Source organism: Canis aureus, chromosome 31, assembly GCF_053574225.1.
Source record: "Canis aureus isolate CA01 chromosome 31, VMU_Caureus_v.1.0, whole genome shotgun sequence".
Lineage (NCBI taxonomy): Eukaryota > Metazoa > Chordata > Mammalia > Carnivora > Canidae > Canis > Canis aureus.
The window spans coordinates 22,955,499-22,971,265 of NC_135641.1; the positions used below are offsets into that span (position 1 = coordinate 22,955,499).

The 15,767-nt window shown below is 41.9% G+C and overlaps 1 protein-coding gene across 4 annotated transcripts in view; it reads left to right on the forward strand.

The window, feature by feature from the left end:
* Positions 1-7,427, forward strand: part of SENP2 (SUMO specific peptidase 2) — a 31,786-nt gene extending 24,359 nt beyond the window's left edge. For 3 of the 4 annotated variants that reach the window (XM_077879976.1, XM_077879974.1, XM_077879978.1), the window contains 3 exons: positions 2,149-2,233; positions 4,067-4,162; positions 6,135-7,427. In XM_077879976.1, the coding sequence (XP_077736102.1) occupies positions 2,149-2,233; positions 4,067-4,162; positions 6,135-6,197 (244 nt within the window). In that variant the 3' untranslated portion in view covers positions 6,198-7,427. Of the gene's footprint in view, positions 1-2,148; positions 2,234-3,545; positions 3,972-4,066; positions 4,163-6,134 lie in introns of those variants that run through there. The other variant, XM_077879975.1, reaches the window with a different exon arrangement.
* Positions 7,428-15,767: the final 8,340 nt, after the last annotated feature.

Sequence of the window (15,767 nt, forward strand, 5' to 3'; positions counted from 1 at the left end):
TTACAGGTATTTATCTTGAATAGAAAGTTTAAAGAGAAGAAAGTTTAAAAAAAAATCATACAATACACCAGATTGTTTATTAAAGCAGTTATTTCCTTCTAGTGTTTTCCGTTTAAGATGTATGCGAAATGTGTACACATCCATACATGTCCACATACACATACATATTATCACTAAAATCACTATTATTACTGAAATCACACAGCAAAGTGTAAGGATACACAAAAATCATACTTCTGTCACACTGACTCTTTGTTCTTTCTTTCTTCCTCTCTCTCCATGGGTATCCAAGGCTTACTTCCTTTCCTGATGTTCCCAGTTCAGCTTTTCTTGACTTTTTTTGCATCATTACCTCCCCACCCCCAGAGAAAAATTTAATTTCTCCATGACAAGAGAAAATAGTGCTAAGGAATAAGACTTTTTATTTGTTGGGTTTAGAGGGCTACAAACCTTTTTGAAACATCTAGGATTCTTGCCTTCCAAGAACGAATTTCCACCCCCTAGGGACGATGTTATTGGTCCCACTGAGAGTGTTAAGTCCTGGCTTCGCTGATGCTGGTTTCCTTTATATGCAGGGTAGGATGAGAATGGAGATGCCTGGCTTAAATTTGATAACCCTCGGAAGACCTCAATAAAATTAAATCACTCTTAATACTTAAGTATATATTACTTATGGCCTCCTTATGTAATCACAGTGTCCTTATCACACTTAAGAAAATCAGCCAGGGATCCCTGGGTGGCGCAGCGGTTTGGCGCCTGCCTTTGGCCCAGGGCGCGATCCTGGAGACCCGGGATTTAATCCCACGTCAGGCTCCTGGTGCATGGAGTCTGCTTCTCCCTCTGCCTGTGTCCCTGCCTCTCTCTCTCTCTCTCTCTCTGTGACTATCATAAATAAATGAATGAATGAATGAATGAATGAATGAATGAATGAAAATCAGCCATCGGGGGCACCTTAGTGGCTCAGTTGGTTGGTGTCTGACTTGGTTTCGGCTCAGGTCGTGATCTCAGGGTCATAGGATCCAGCCCCATGTTGAGCTCTGCCCTCTATTTTAATTTTTAATTGAAGTATGGTTGATACACAATGTTACATTAGTTTCAGATATGTAAATTAGTAATTTGACAACTCTCTAGTTATGTTGTACTCACCACAACTATAGGAACTTTGTTTTATTTTTATTTTTTTATTATTTATTTATTTATAACATATTTTATTTATTTATTCATGAGAGACACAGAGAGAGAAGTAGAGACAAAGGCAGAGGGAGAAGCAGGCTCCCTGTGGGGAGCCTGATATGGGACTCAATCCCAGAACCCTGGGATCATAACCTGAGCCGAAGGCAGACACTTACCCAACTGAACCACCCAGGCGCCAGTGTATTTTCTGTTTTAGATCTTTTTTTTTTTAACTTCCAGTACAGTTAACATACCGTATTACATTAGCTTCAGGTGTACAACATATCAGTATAATGATTCAGCCATTATAGAATATTATGTATCAGTGTGCATCATGGTAAGTGTGCTCTTCATCTCTTACCCATTTCACACATTGCTCCACATTTTATATCTATTTTTAACTGGGAAAAAGCAAGTTGTAAAATGAAGTACTTTTAAAAATAGAATAAAGTGTATGTTTTTTTTTTTTTAATTATTTTATTTTATTTTTATGATAGTCACACAGAGAGAGAGAGAGAGAGAGGCAGAGACACAGGCAGAGGGAGAAGCAGGCTCCATGCACCGGAAGCCCGATGTGGGATTCGATCCCGGGTCTCCAGGATCGCGCCTGGGCCAAAGGCAGGCGCTAAACCGCTGCGCCACCCAGGGATCCCAAAGTGTATGTTTTTAAATTATGTGTAAGGAGTGGAGAACTAGAAGAAATCACAGTAAAATATTAATAGTTATTCTGAGTGGCTATTATGAGGTATTCTGCATTTTATATTTTACAAATTTTAATTTTCTAAGGCATGTACAGTTTTTGTAAGTAAGCAGGAAAAAAAAATAAAGATCAAAAGCAATCATGTTTTTTAAAAAGCTCATAGAGATGGATTTGAGAAAAGCCTGCCTGTTAAACATCCTTTGTAATGTCCTTTGTAATCATAATGGTAAGTGTCCACAGGGATTCATCAATATATTCTTTCTTTGTTTTTTTAGTCAGTATTTACAGGATGAAAGTAAGACCAAAAGAAATATTGATCTGAATCTTTTAGAGTGGACCCACTACAGCATGAAGCCACATGTAAGTGATGCTATTTGGAGTGTTTTGTTGCATTTACTGACTGTGACATATTATGTAGACTTGGCTTCCTCCCTCCCCTTACTTATCCTTAGGCATGCATAAGCTGGTCTTAAGAATTATCTATTTCTAAATCTTTAGAAATTCATTTAATCAAGGTATCTGCTACTTAGTCTTTATTTCTTGTTTAAACATGAATGTTAAAAAAAAAAAAAAAAAACATGAATGTTGGAGCACCTGGGTGGCTTAGTCAGTTAAGCATCCGACTCTGATTTTGGCTCAGGTCATGATCTCAGGGTTGTGAGATCGACTCTGCATCAGGCATCACACCCAGCAGGGCATCTGCTTGAAGATTCTCTGTCCTCTCTGCCCCTCTTCCTGTTTATGCGTGTGTGTGTGTGTGTGTGTGTGTGCATGCACACATATGCACACACACTGTCTCTCTTTCAAATAAATCCTTAAAAAAATAAATTATAAATGTTAACTATATGCTAGTATATTTCTCAAAAAAGCTAATAAACTCAAGTCAGCTATTTTTCTTGGTTGGTGCTAATGAAAATTTAAAGTTCTTGTTACTTATCTGGGAATTTTGTTTCTTTAGGTCTTAAGGGTCTCATGCCACAGGTCCTCAAGAGACAAATATGCTCTTTGTGAACATGTTTTGTATTTTACTTGCCAGATTTGAATGCTGTTCAGGGCTTGTGAATGCATACATTTTTTAGTCCTAATGGCTTCCTTTTTAAAGTAAGCTATTTCAGTCTCAGCCATCACCCGTGTGTAATGGCCCACCTATCTTTACCCAAGAGATTTTCCTAAGTTGAATAATTAGAAGGTTAAGTTTTGAGATTTCCTGAGGAGAGCACAAAACCAAGAGGAGTCTGTTAGGATGAATATATAGTGTTCTGGTGTGGGGATGTAACAAAGAAAATAAATTCTCTTCCTTTGTACATTGGAGTCTGTAGCTGTCTCCATACTGAGAGATGCTGTGCTCAGGAGAAAAGTTCAAGCTACCTACCATAGGTGTGGGTGTTGTGCATGTTGAAACAATCTTTTCTCTTTTTTTTACAATAATCATCTGTGTTTCTTTGAATAAAAATTGAACTATTGTCCTCTAGAATGTTTTCCAGCGGGGGATTCAGACTGTCTTTTATTCTTACTATCTTGTGCTCCAGAGAGCCAACAGCCAAAATGTGTTTGGGGCTGGCCAACATTAGGGCCGCAGAGGCCTGGGCAATGTGTGAATTTAGCTCATGGGGATCGGTTTATGATGCCTTTAGCACTGCTTGCAGTAAGCTATGCTTTTGCCTCAGCACAGAATTGAGCCATCAAAGCAAGATCCTGATTAGTTAAAGCCTATCAAGAGGCTTTTTTCTTTCTCCTGCTTGTAGCTGTGGGGGTTGAAAGTTGTGGTCTTATTTTGCTGCCTCCAGAAGAGAAGCATTATGGAAATAGGTTAGTTGTATTGTAAGCCTGTTTCTGATTGAGCCACACTTAGCCCTTTTTAAAATTTATAAAATGCTTCTGAAACCATTCTGACTAGAATTCCTGTTACTTAAGTAATAAAATTTCTTCCAGTTTGGTTTCCCAATATGAGAGTGGAGACAGGGAATTCTCACTTTTCTTTTTCTTTCTGAAAAATATTTTCTGTGGGGGTCACATACTCCATGTCATGGGTAGGGTTCTTATACCGCATAAAGACTGTGTTTGTGTACCTTTAACATGTACCTTTAAGATATTGTTCATCCATGGTAATTATTTATAAGAACTCAAAGGAGTTTGTATTTGATGACATTTTATCCCTTTCTCCCCTCTTTTTTTTTTTTTTTGTAATTTTAGGAGATTCCTCAACAGTTGAATGGGAGTGATTGTGGAATGTTTACTTGTAAATATGCAGATTATATCTCTAGGGACAAACCTATCACATTTACTCAGGTGAGTGAAGCCCTTCCTCACCCACTTACTTGGCAGTGAACAAGATAGACATGGAGCGTGTTCCCAGTGCCTGGCACACAGTAAGGTCATAGGAGGGTAGCTGTGGTGCCGTTAACTGCTGTGACCCTCGGCTATGGCTTCACTCCGCCAGGATCAGGGCTTGTCCCTGCATCTGCCCTTAGGTTGCTCCTCTTCTTTAGTGACTAGGGAGCCCATTTGCACATCTCCAAACTCTAGTGTTCACTGGCTCCTGAGTATTTCTGGACAAAGGAAGAGGCCTGTAAGAGTATGTAATAGCCTGGGGAGATCAGGCCTTGCAAGAAGTTAAGCCACAGGTCTGAGCTCTAGCTGCAAGTGCTGCCTTTCCCTTCTGTGCTGTCTACTTAGAGTTCTCCAGGACTGTATTTGAGTGGGAATTTGAGTGCGTTGGAACTTTTGAGAATTTATGTTTGTAATAGTGGATTCTCAGCCTTTTTATAACTGAGGACAACCCCCTTTATTTATTTTTCTTTTTAATTTTTTTTTATTTTTCTTTTTAATTTTTTAAAAAAAGATTTTATTTATTCATTCATGAGAGACACAGAGCGAGAGTGAGAGAGAGGCAGAGGCACAGGCAGAGGGAGAAGCAGGCTCCACGCAGGGAGCCCAATGTGGGACTCGATCCCGGGTCTCCAGGATCACACCCTGGGCTGAAGGCAGTGCTAAACCGCTGAGCCACCCAGGCTGCCCCACAACTCACTTTAAAATATATTTTTCTGGGGCGCCTGGGTGGTTCATTCAGTTAAATGTGTGCTTTCAGCTCGGGTTATGATCTCAGGGTCCTGAGATTGAGTCCTGCTTCTCCTACTCCTCCCTGCTCATGTGTGCATGCTGTCTCTATCAAATTAATTAATTAATTAATTAATTTAATTAAAAAATATTTTTCTTAAACAGGCCTCACTTGAACAGATACTGTCCACTGTCCACCAAATTGTACTTATCAAATAGGACTAATAACTATATTCCAAGCTTTTGAAGCAACATGAAGTAACGAGGTCTCCCTCTCATGCTGAACTATAATTCTAGTCTAAAATAAAGGCACTTAGTATTGGTTAATTTCATTAGTTTTACTAAGAATAAATGTGTTTTTTTTTTTTTTTTTACTACATGTTTTGAGCTATTTAAAATAACTTACATATTCATGTGTTACGACTTTTTAGGCCCCTCTAGGTAGGAAATCACTAGTTTATAGCAAAGTGGTATATCCATCTTATTATAATGAGTTGCCAGGAGTACCTCAAGGGTGTGAACTTCTGATTTCATCAAAAAGATAACTAGTTAAAAAAAAAGAGAGAGAGAGAGAACTAGTTGAGTTACAGGTAATTTTGGATTTGTTTCGTGTGTTGCTTTGAAAATTGGCTGTCGTGATTATCGTAAAGCAGAATAATATATTAAGCAAAGCTGTTTCATTCTTTGATGCTTCTAAATAACGAGTTATTTGCTCTTTCAATCTACTGACATGAGATTTGAAGGGCAGAAGTTGCCATTTGAACAGAATTGGCAGTGTACATTTGGTAAAACAAATTTTTGAATGTTATTTTCCTTTATTTAAATAGAGTTCATGTTTTTCTCAAAGACAGCAAAATATGTTCATTTTTGAATGTTCTGAAAATAGATGTAAGTAGAAAAGTTTCGTGTTATGCTACCACTTGGGTGTTTCCATTTTGGTTCATGTCTTTGTGTTACAAGGTAGTTGAGGGATTCCCTTGTATAATTCTGCAACCTGCTTTGGTTTTCCTTAACCTGTAAAAACGCTTGTGACACATACAATATAACAATAACATTATAACCTCCTTATCTATGGTTTTTAAGTCTGAATCATGACATAAGAGAGTCAAGGCTTATATAAAGGACATAGTTTATTTAGAGGATTACACCTAAGGGTTGTTGACACTGTGTAACATATGGTGTGTTGTTTGTGGACCCCCTGCAGCACCAGATGCCTCTTTTCCGGAAGAAGATGGTGTGGGAGATCCTTCATCAGCAGTTGCTGTGAGGAGGCCCCGCCCAGTCCCTCGAGCTGCTGGTGGTCCTGTCACGGAGGACGGATGTTTCCATATACCTCATGCATCGTGGGTTCAAAAGTCCCTGCATCAGCTCTGGTCTCGCAGGCACTGAGCCGCAGCTCGCGCCCCGGCGCTCCTGCCCCGGCCCCACGTGGTGTGGGGCTTCTGCGCGGCCGTGCGCGAGCCTGTGCCTGCTCGCAGCCTGGATCGTTCAACCCACACAAGAACAAACGCTAATTCATACTTTTTTTTTTTTTTTTAAGATTTTTTTTTCCCTATGAATGTGGGAAATGCAGGATTTATTCTACGATTTGTTTGTGTGTTTGTTCACGTGTTCATTCGCTCACTCATTTGCAAACATAACCGGCAGTGGCTGTCTGCTGCTGCTCTTACAGTTAACTCTGAATTACCTGTTCGAACTATTTATTTTTGAAAGGAATATCAATCAGGCTCCGCTCCCAGCTGAAGACCAGGAGGGCAATCAGTGGGGGGAGGAAGGCAGTGGTAATTCACTTCTCTAAGGCTGGAGCAGAGGCTGCCGGCTGGAAGCTGGAGATCTGGTTTTGGGGGCTTGCAAATGCCGAGAAGCGCCGCGGTGGGGGGCCCGGTTGCCTTTCTGAGGAAGTCGGACACCACAGCGTTGGCATGGGCCCCGGGCCACGTGGAACTGCCGCCCAGGAACTCTGGCTCTCCAAGTGTCTTCAGAGGAGTGTAGTGGTCATCCGGGAGACTGCTCTTTCTGGAAATGAGGTGACTTGGCTACTCTTGAAACTGGATTTGAAGTAACTGTAAACCCTACATCTTCATTTTCATCCCAGATCTGGTTGCGTCTAAACCTCAGAGTTGTCAGGGCTGGCCTGGGCTGCTGATTTCAGATGATACTATTCAACCTAAAAGCTATTTTTCCTCAAAGTTTTTTTTTTTTTTTCTATGTATAAAGCCGAAATTAAGTTTTGTACTCATTAGGATTTACAGCCCCCCCATTCCATCCCCACTGAAATTTGGAAGAAAATTTAGTACATGGCTCTGAGGCTGCCAGTTATACAATAATCTATTTTGCATATGAAAATTTGTATTTAACTTTTTTGTTCATGAAAAACTTTACAGTGGTTACACATTTTTAATTTCGGAAAGTTTAGAGTCGGTCAGAACATATTTTGCAAGATCTAGTGCCTAGTGTTGCTTTTCCGATGTAATAAAGGCCGTCTGGCAAACCTGCAGAGCGTACGCCCGAATGCTTCCTGACCCTCCCTCCCTCAGAGCGCCCCAACCTGCCCCGCGCGCCCGCAGGGTCGGACCGGAGAGCCAAGCCTCGAGCCTGCCGCCCGGGGCGGCCCCCATCACGCAGGCCGCCGTCGGAGCCGGTCCCCCCGGGGCGGGTCCCGAGCTGGGCCGAGCCCCCGCCGGGTGGAAATCGCCCTGGAGCTTAGGCCGCACAGCCCTTTCCGGAGGCCGCTGGCGGCGGAGCGCTGGGATCCTGGGCCGCCCGGCTCCGCCCTGGCCCCCGGGGGTTCAGCCGACGGTGTAGCCCCCGGAGCCCTGGAGGAGCGGCAGTCTGCATCCTGCCCCAGCCGGGATGCTGGGGTGCGGGCGTGTGGGGGCCTCCTGAAGGGCCCTCTCCTCGTCAGCCCTTGGGGATCCCCCGGCCCGCGGGGCGACTGCTCAGACCCCGCCAGTTCCCCCAGCTCCTGAATTGAGGAGCTACCCCCGGCCGCGCTTCTCCAGGGACTGCAGGTCTCGGTGCAAACTTGTTGGTAATAGAATTCTTAGAGCTAAGCCGCTTATGCGAAAAGCAGTCGGCGATGAAACCCACAGCTGAGCTCGTCGGTAGCCAATTGTCGACATTAAAACCAGTGATGGGGCAGCCGGCGTGGCTCAGCGGCTTAGCGCCGCCTCCGGCCCGGGGCGTGACCCTGGAGGCCGGGGATCGAGTCCCACGTCAGCTCCCTGCATGGCGCCTGCTTCTCCCTCTGCCTGTGTCTCTGCCTCTCTCTGTGTGTCCCACATGAATAAATAAAATCTTAAAAATAAATAAAAAAAATAAAACCAGTGATATATATATTTGTAATTGCAGTAGTTTGGGGATCTGAAAAAAAGGTAGAGAAGACCATTGTTCTTTTTTAGAAGGCAGTCTCCTAAAAATTGATAAAGACGAAAAAAAAAACACACACAAAAACTATGGTAAGCAAGTGTCTTTCTCATGTTTGGCCTCCTACCAGAGCTGGGACGTGGTGGGAGGGACCCAGACCTGGGGTATTCAGAAGATGTTCTGGAGAGCCCCATATTCTACCTCAGTTGCTGAAGACTATTAAAACTTCTGATCCCTTCCCCCTCCGAGATCCTAAGCACAACTTGAGGAACGGAACGTCAGCCACATCGAATGGCGGGTGCTTGCTCGCACTAAGGAGTTGCTTGGTGCTGGGCCCACCGTGCGGGTGCGGGGAGTGTGTCCTAGGAGATCTACTGACCCTCAGATACGAGTAAGTAGACCAGGCAGAGAAGTGTAATGACCTTAGTACTGTCAAACAGACTTTTGGTATTGTTTGTAAGTTAGAGATCTCGCTGGCTGTATTGCCTTGATAACTAATTTTCCTTTTAACTTACTACCCAACTTTCCTAGGAAGAGTTTGGGTGTATTGAAACAGGCGTTGATTTTATCTATTTGTCAATACATAGGTATTGATTTTATCAAATCAATAGGTGTTGATTTTATCTTATTTACTAATAAATTCATGTCTTTAATTCGGTGGCCTTCAAATTTTTGGATTGCAATTTTTTTTTTATTTTTTATTGTGACCAATACATACATATATCTATATTATGTGATTATATGTGGACACAAAAGTTCCACAAAAACATTACTTGCCCTTGCTAACGTCTGATAGTTGGTATTTCAGGTTTTTTTTTAAGATTTTATTTTATTTTATTTTATTTATTTATTTATTTGTTTATTTGTTTGTTTGATCATGAGAGACACACAGAGAGGCAGAGACACAGGCAGAGGGAGAAACAGGCTCCTTGCAGGGAGCCTGATGCAGGACTCCATCCCAGACCCCGGGATCACGCCCTGAGCCGAAGGCAGACGCTCAACAACTGAGCCATCCAGGCGTCCCGTATTTCGGTTTTTTAAAAAAGTATAGGTTGTGACTACCAACCCACTAATGGATAGAAACCCAGTTTAAAACTCGGCTCTAAATCACCTGACAGAGGATGCAAACTAAATTCAAAGCTATTAACCTGGAGACCAAAAACATATAAATGTGGGACTGTTTTGAGATGAATCAATCTAAATCTAGGAAAATGGGCCGGAAGCTTTCAGACCCTCAATGAAAATATGTAAACAGTCCTTGTTCTTCAGGCTTGTGTGTTGGTATTTCTAAAATGTATTAAGTACATATATTCCTAGTCTATGCAGGATATAAAAATGGTCCGATGAATACGTGTGTCCTTTGTCTTTTCCTCGTGGGATGCATGGCACACATTATAACAGATTAACGTCTGAGCCTCGCGTTTCTGAAAACTTGGACACTGAACCCTTCTTTCTGTGTCACCTGTGGCGCTGTTCTAGGGAACACACTTTGGAAAGTGCCAAGAGAAGTAACACAGTTCTTAGAAGAATGTACTTCAAATCTACATGGAGGGAGCGCGCCGCCGCCAGCCCGCAGCACACACACCACCCTCCTTCAGGGCATAAGGTGGTCATCAAGCCTGTAGTCATGCTTATATTTTTCTCTAATTGTATCAGTAATAGGTGTTTATAGTACAAAGGCGAAATGCTGATAAAAGGTAAAGAATAAGAATTCTGCAAACTCATCATTCCTAGTTAACTGAACATTAACATTTTGGTATCTATCCTGGCCTTTGTTATATGCCCCTTCTTATATGTATAAAGAGGTATGTGAATTGTACTGGTTCACACATGTGTATTTTTTTGTTATCAACAAATATGGGATCATACTCTATATGGCTATATAACCCCTTTTCTACTTAGTTTATCTCAAACATCTCTTCATGTCAATAAATATTGACATTATTTAGTTGCTGCATAGTGTTCTAGAATATGGCTATAATTTATTACATTCAGTGTTCTTGCCCGTACCATCTTGTACCATGTTTGGGTTATTCTCTTAGGAGAAATTCTCAATTAGAATTTCTTAAAGTTAGATATATTGAAAAAAATTAAGTTAGATATATTAAAAACAAATTAGGGGAAAAAATCACCTATTGGTATTTTGACTTATTTCTTTTGGCACAGGATGATGAGCTGTATCTCTATTGATTTGGTTTATTTTTTCTTTTAAGAATGTATTTATTCATGAGAGACAGAGGCAGAGACCCAGGCAGAGGGAGAAGCAGGCTCCCTGCAGGGAGCCCGATGCAGGACTTGATCCCAGGACCCTGGGATCATGCACGGAGCTAAAGGCAGACACTCAACCACTGAGCCACCCAGGTGCCCTTGTTTTTGTTTTTGTTTTTTTTAATTTAAAGATCATATTTATTTGAGTAAGCAGGTGGGGTGGGGGGAGGTCACCAGTAGGGAGAAGGGCAGAGGGAGAAGTAGACTCTCTGCTGAGCAGGAAGACAGACATGGTGCTTGATCCCAGGGACCCAAGGATCATGACCTGAGCCGAGGGCAGATGCCCAACCAACTAAGCCCCTCCACTGATTTCAGTCTTAAAATATTTTTCATGTGTAGCTCTTTTGGATAAGTTCATTCTGCAACATTTGCTATTTTAGTGGACAATTTTATCTTTTTTTCAGCTGCTTTGCAAAAAACTTATTATGGAAATCCTAAGACCTACATAGTCATCATCCCCTTTTAGGAATTACTAAAATGTGGCTAACCCCTCACATGTTGTTCTACCTAAATATTTAAGAATGTCTCCCTAACCAATATTAAAAAAAAAAAACAACCTGTATCATTTTCACATCTAATAAACATTTGCTAATATCTAATGGTTCATATTCAAATTTTCTTGTTCATTTAATCATTTTTTTTAAGATTTTATTTATTCATGAGTTACACAGAAAGAGGGCAGAGAGATCGAGGGAGAAGCAGGCTCCTTCCAGAGAGCCTGATACGGGACTCAATCCCCAGACCAGGATCACGCCCTGAGCCAAAGGCAGAGACTCAACAGCTTAGCCACCCAGGTGTCCCTTATATATATATTTTTCCTTATATTTTTCTAATCAGGATATATAGTGGGCTGAATGGTGGCCCTCAAAATGATAGGTCCATATCCTAATTCTTGGAACCTGTATTATTACCCTCCATGACAAATGATGATTAAGTTAAAGGTCTTGAGAAAGGAATTTATCTTGGATCATCTGGGTGGGCTCAAATGCAATCACAGGCCGTATAAGAGAGACTGAGTTTTAAGACAGAAGAGGAGGAGGTGTCAAAATGGGCCTAAGCAGTGTTTATATTTTATACTCATCTTTGTGGGGGGAAAAAATCTGTTCACACATCTCTAAAGCAAAATCTGGAAAAAGATACCAACTGTTAATAATGGTCTGGACAGGCTGTTACTTTCTACTTTATAAACTTGTTTTTGGAGTTTATAAAAAAAAAAAAAGAGCTAAAAAATGAGATATGGAAACAGCCTGAGGTGATGCTACCATGAGCCACGGAAGCCTGGAGCCACCAAAGCTGGAAGAGCCTCAGGGAAAAGGCCCTGCTGACACCTGGCTTTTGGACTTTCGGCCCCAGCTCTGGAACTCAGAGATAACAAATTTCTGCTTTAACCCATCAGATCTGGCAGGCGCTACAGCGGCCTCAGAAGTCTAGTGCAGGCTCCAAATAAGAAATCTGATTTGATGTACATGTTGCCTTTGACGATCACAGCGCTCTGGAGACTCGCACCCAACAGCAGTCTCCCTCCTTATACTATTACAGTAAAGAAACTTGTGTTTTCCTGTGCAACGTCCCCCGTGCCAGATTTGGCTTACAGCTCCTTGGCAGTGCTTAACCATTTTCCGCCAGCCCTTGTATTTTCTATGAACTGGGTAAGTTTAGAGACGCCTCGGTGGCTCAGCGGCTGTCTATCTTTGGCTCAGGGCATGATCCTGGGATCCAGGATGGAGTTCCACATGGGGCTCCCTGCGTGGAGCCTGCTTCTCTCTCTGCTTGTCTCTGCCTGTGTGTCTCTCATGAATAAATAAATAAAATCTTAAAAAAAAAAAAAACTGGGTAAGTTTAATCTAGCGGCTGGACTGGATTCAGGTGGAGGTAGGTAAGGACACTTCACTGAGGTCCCTATGGTGTTGGATCTGGTGGTCCCACTTAGCGGCCCTAGGATTGAGCAGTGGTTCGGGCTGTAAGGCTTCCCATCCATCTTTCTCCTCTTGGTTTTAGATCTGATGACCCATTATCTCAGTAGGAGGTACAAGATTACAAGATGGTGCGTTTTTGTTTTTTTTTAAGATTTTATTTATTTATCCATGAGAGACACACAGAGAGAGGCAGAGACACAGGCAGAGGGAGAAGCAGGCTCCATGCAGGGAGCCCAATGTGGAACTCAATCCCAGGACCCCAGGATCACACCCTGGGCCGAAGGCAGGTGCTAAACCGCTGAGCCACCCAGGGATCCCCCACAGGGTGGATTGTGATAGCTTTCTTGCTTAACCAGGATGGTAAAGGCTCGTGTGACACAGCTGCGCCCCACCGGACACTGGCCCCTTACTGAAGGAGGTCTCTTAGTGAGAAACCGTGGAGACCAGAATGTGGGCACTATGAATGCTGATTACTCCTGGCTTATTGGTACTTCTGGGTCTTTGCAACAGACTAAAAAATACTTTCTTCACAGGGAAAAAATGTTTTACTGATTTCCAATTCCAATGTAAGAGTCTAAGGATTTTCTTGATTTTATATTATAATCTTGAAAACCTGGGTTGCTAACAACATCAACATGATTATTTGGGATCCCTGGGTGGCGCAGCGGTTTGGCGCCTGCCTTTGGCCCAGGGCGTGATCCTGGAGACCCGGGATCGAATCCCACGTCGGGCTCCCGGTGCATGGAACCTGCTTCTCCCTCTGCCTGTGTCTCTGCCTCTCTCTCTTAAATAAATAAAAATTTAAAAAAAAATAAAAAAAAAACAAACCATGATTATTTGTTTTACCCCACAGTATACTTTAAATAATTTCACAGTATCAATACTAACAAGACCAATAATTTAAGATTTCTTTGCAATTTTTTATTTTTAGACCATATCCCACTGGAGATTCACAGTGAAAATACTCTCTTAAAATCACTTAGTTTTTTCCCCCAGTAATTATGGCATCAACTTGATACACAGTTGGATTCATTTGTTCTTGGTGTTTAGGGATTTGCTTTTTGCTTTGTTTTTTAATTATGTAAAACATAAATATTAGTCCAAGGGTAAAACGATGCAACAAGATACATTCAGTTTCCTTGCCTCACCCTGTTCTCTTTCCCTATCTAGGTAACTTGTTAGCTTTTTAATCTTTTTTGAAAAGATAAGTATTCATATTTCTTTCCTTTTCTACAATAGTAAAGATAATATATTTGGTTTTTTAAAAAGAACTCAATTTATTCTAGGGGCACCTGGGTGACTCAGTTAAATGTCTGACTTCAGCTCAGACATTTAACTGTGATTTAACTATAATCACAACTGTGTTGTGATCTTGGGGTCCTGGGATCGAGCCCCATGTTAGGCTGCCCACTCAGTGGGGAGTCTGCTTCTCCATCTGCCCCCCACCACCACGTGTGCTCTAAGACAATTTACTCTAGATAAATAAGTTACTCCTCATTCTTCAGTTCTTTTTGTGGCTTCATAATAATCCACTGTTTCTGGGTCCCAGGCTTCATTACCAGTCCCCTCACAATGATGTTTAGGCTGTCAATCTTTTTCTGTTACAAATAATGCTTCAATGCACGTGCACTGGTTTTTTTTTTTGCATGTCACTCCATTTCTGCTAACCTATCCTGCATAGATTCCTAGAAGTGGAACTGCTGGGTCAAGTATCTAGCATATGTCACCTGCCAAATTTCCCTCTGGGGTAGCATCATGGTGTATCACCTCACAGTCTTACCTGCAAAGCCTAAAATATTTATTCTCTGTTTACAGAAAAAGGTGTCAACTCCCTCATTGCAATCCTTAAGGTCTGGCCAGCTCGGAGTCCGTGGGGGAGCCAATGTCGGTGGTTTTCAATGGGCGGGGTAGGAGTGGCCCCAATCTTGTGCTCAGTCAGGTGTTCCCGTGGTTCTGCAAGGGAAGGGAGACCAGGAGACAGTGGGGGTGGCTGCCTAGGAAGAGGAGACCGGGGATTTTTGTTCTGCAGCTAGCACCCTGCCATAGCGATCAATTTTGTCCTATCATCTTCCCCTCACTTTCCCCATTTCACACATTTGGCCTGTTAATATGCGGTGTGGGAGTTTTATCATTACTATTATTTTGCTTCCTCTTTAAGGGTAATTTTGATATTCAAATTCAGTTTTAAATTAAGTTATAAGTACAGATTTACAACAATTTAAACATTTCTAGCTTAATTGGTTTCAAAGGTTACTTTTAGTCTTTTTTTTTTTTAACATGAGTTTTATTTGGCCTTAGATTTTAGTTGGGAACATTTTCGCATACTTATTTTCAAAGACATAGGAATTCTCTTATATGAGTCCCTGCAAACAGAATTTTTCTGAATTTTTCACACTTGAAAGATAACTGTACTGGGTATTAAAATTCTCAAGTCATAGCCCTTTTTCTTCTTAAAACCTGGCACTGTAGTGGAGCAGATATATCTGAAACTGACTTGATTTTGGCTTGTTATTTTCTTTTGTAAATAACTTTTTTGGGTCTGTATCCTATTAGAACTTTAGTTCTATCTAAAAAACTATGCCAGAATCTATTTAGGTCTGAATCTCTATTTTTGTTTGGTCATATTAAGGTACTGCCTTGGGGCTATAACAAAGAACATAAAGTAACAGTATCTTTAAAAAGATACAGTTTTGGTACCAATCAGAGCCGGAGCAGTGGGATGTAGCACTGTCACAGATCCTGTCAGGAGCTTTCCTGAAACACTTGGCTTCCATTTTGCAATTAAGACGGCTGTTCCAGCTCCATCGCTGTGCTCACCTCCACACCTGCATCCCGGCAGCGGGAAGGGGGGAAATACTGGGGACATCGTGGAGGTGGCAACTATGCATGTTTCTATCTTTTTAAAAAGTGGTTCCAGGAAACCAGACCATGCCACGCATTGAAGCTTTCCCATTCCAGTTTCGTTTAGCTTATTGTCCACTTCCCTTGCTTTTTGGGTGGTTAGTTTTGACTGTTTTTGGTGCTTTTTAAAAAATTTTATTTATTCATGAGAGAGACAGAGACATAGGCAGAGGGAGAAGGAGGCTCCCCACAAGGAGCCCGATGCGGGACTTGATCCCCAAGGCAGCTGCTCAACCGCTGAGCCAGCCAGGCATCCCGTTTTCATCTTTTTTGATCTTTAACAAGCCATAAGAAGAAACACTGAAGGCTGCTAAACCAGAAGTCATTTTTTACTTGGAGGGACTTTGTTGTACTTGCACATTTATTTTACAGAGGAGATGTGGCTC